Below are 2,500 nucleotides of genomic sequence, written 5' to 3'. Positions count from 1 at the left end.
ATGGCAGCATTAATGTCTATGGCAGCACCAATGTCTATGGCAGCATCAATGTCTATGGCTGCACCAATGTCTATGGCAGCATCAATGTCTATGGCTGCACCAATGTTGTTGGACAAAGTGCAGTAAAACATGCTGGAAATTCATTTCCCTTCCCTTTGAGCTGCTGCTCTGAGTCAGCGGTGACCCGTCGTCTGAGGTAATCTAATGTGACTCCAGAGTACTTGCACGGGAGGACACTGTCCCAAGTCTGCATTGTTTACGAGGATCTGTCCTTTCTAAAGAGAGGCCGACTTTAATGATCCCATATGTTTTGTCAAGCACGGTCCACACATGTCATGCGACGGATGTTACCTCAGCGTTGCCCTAATGTCAGGCTAGGGTTAGCGAACGTCCGAACGGCATCAACTGTAGGCCTATATCTTTTCAGGTATCTCCTACGGGACGTATTCGCTCAGAGAAGGAGACAGCTGCATCCGGACCCTCCTAAACTCATCACGTGTGATGCTATGTCCATGACAGTTATAGCACCTACTGGAGTTTATTTCAGACCCACCGTCACCCAATCCACTTTTAGCACTATAATCGCTCTGACAAGCGCTCTCGAACATTTTCCAAATGATGTTCCAAGCGTTTTCTTTTCCTTTTTTTTCTCCCTCCAACTTGTTTTTTTCTCTCTCTCCCTGTGTTTTAATAGGCGTGCAGAGAAGTCCCCAATTGCAGAGTTGACTAGCCTTTCTCTCCTCTGGGCGGTTTTTAGTTGTCTTCCAGACCGTAGACCAAGCTGGTCCTTCTCACTTCGTTGTTGCTCTATAGTAAAAAAAATAATACGGGCTTGTAAAAGTAACGAGATTGCCTATTTTATTTCCTTCAGTGGGTCGTGTGGCAGAGACTGGGTGGGAGAGGAGAGCGATTCTGGAAATCTAGGGCAACACAGGGAGAGGGGCTGTTGGGTTTTGTTCAAACGCTGAACACTGGACTATGGGATGCGGGCTCTCTGCCCACATGGCTAGTGCCTTATCTCCACTCACTCAAGCTGGGGACTCTCCCTGCCTCAGTAGGTGAGTGCTGGGTGCGAGACAGTGGTCCAAGAGGTGCAGGAGCCCAACCAGCCTCCAGACAGACATGGACGTACGCAAGAGAGGCAAGAGCAAGCCGGAGACTTACTGGGCTGTCTCTCAGAACGACGGTTGTGGAATGAAAGGGGTATCGGGGATGAACGGAAGGGAGGAGGGGGGCTCCCGAGAGTCTGGTCTGACTCCTCATCTGTGGTGGCAGGCTGTTGTCATAGCAGCAGGGTGGGTGGTGGCTGTGGTCACTGGGCTGGCTCATGCCTGGTGTGTGTACTCTATACACGAGAACCTGCTGTGGTTCTCTCACCTGCAGGTAAGCCGTGACCGTGATGACGTCATCATCAGCATACATACAGTCTGAGCCGCCATCCTGTTGTTACTGTATGGGGGATATTGCTACTCATTATGTGATATGGGTGTGATACTACATGTGATACTACATGCAGTAGGTCCTTGCAATAGTAATTGACCTTCCTGAATATATTTTCTTATTTAACATTTTATGTGTAATCCTATATAATAATGGCAGGCTATATTTATTCCTTTACATTGTAATTCATGTGTTGTTGTTTGAATGTATATGAAAAACGGCTCAATCCTTGCTCTAGACTCCCATCATGTGCTTCCACTCTCGGGCCTCATATAATATTTCTGGTACACCACAGTAGTCATGTATCCAGCAGGACGTCACGTTTTTTCCAACGTACCATTCTCAACCACTCACATTTATTATGCACCTGTCGCCTAAGGACGTTTATGGCCGAGCGAGTATTAACCGCTGTGCATGCATTCATTCTTTTTTTAAAATTTGTTTTTCTGATTTTATCCCTTTTTCACCCAATTTAGTATCCAATTGCACCCAACCTAGTATCCAATTATCCCCTGCCTATTGCGTAGGATCCGCCGCACGACCCCGTGGCCGGCAGCCACATGCTCCTCGAGCCCAACACCGTTATTCCGGCACCCCGGGGGCGGTGTTGCGCGACAGATCCTTGTCCGGAAATAGTCCTATACCCCCCTTGGGAGCGGCCGCTCAATATGCCGCTCCCTGTGGGCCCCGGCCATATCCGGGTCTGGCGAGACCGGGATTCGATCCCAGTCCCCGGTGGGCAGCTTGCACCAGAGACTGATGCTTAGACCGCTGCGCCACCGCAGGGCCATTCATGCATTCATTCTTGATGGTTCTGTTGAGTTGACATATAATAGTTTTTTTCATCTCGATACAAAAAGTGTCTTCACATGTTTTTGTTTCATTTTCCCCCCTCTGCTTTTTACTTCAGGAAGTGGAGCGTGAAATTTCCTTTCGGACAGAATGTGGACTGTACTACTCGTACTACAAACAGATGTTGAAAGCTCCGTCTATACAGCAAGGTATGGCCATTAAGCCCTGCACCGATATATCCCAGTCCATAGAGAATTATAACCTTTTA

General features: G+C 48.2%; 1 protein-coding gene across 1 annotated transcript in view; it reads left to right on the top strand.

The window, feature by feature from the left end:
* The window catches only part of dpy19l3 (dpy-19 like C-mannosyltransferase 3), a gene marked incomplete at its 3' end in the record, with an annotated part of 26,825 nt that overhangs the window by 2,741 nt on the left and 21,584 nt on the right, over nucleotides 1-2,500 (top strand). Inside the window, exon 4 of the mRNA XM_080528119.1 lies at nucleotides 2,351-2,441. Within this exon, the coding sequence (XP_080384245.1) occupies nucleotides 2,351-2,441 (91 nt within the window). The remainder of the gene's footprint in view (nucleotides 1-2,350; nucleotides 2,442-2,500) is intronic.

This window comes from Nansenia antarctica (assembly GCF_963989245.1).
Source record: "Nansenia antarctica genome assembly, chromosome: 4".
Lineage (NCBI taxonomy): Eukaryota > Metazoa > Chordata > Actinopteri > Argentiniformes > Microstomatidae > Nansenia > Nansenia antarctica.
This window is presented reverse-complemented; position numbering and strand designations above follow the sequence as displayed.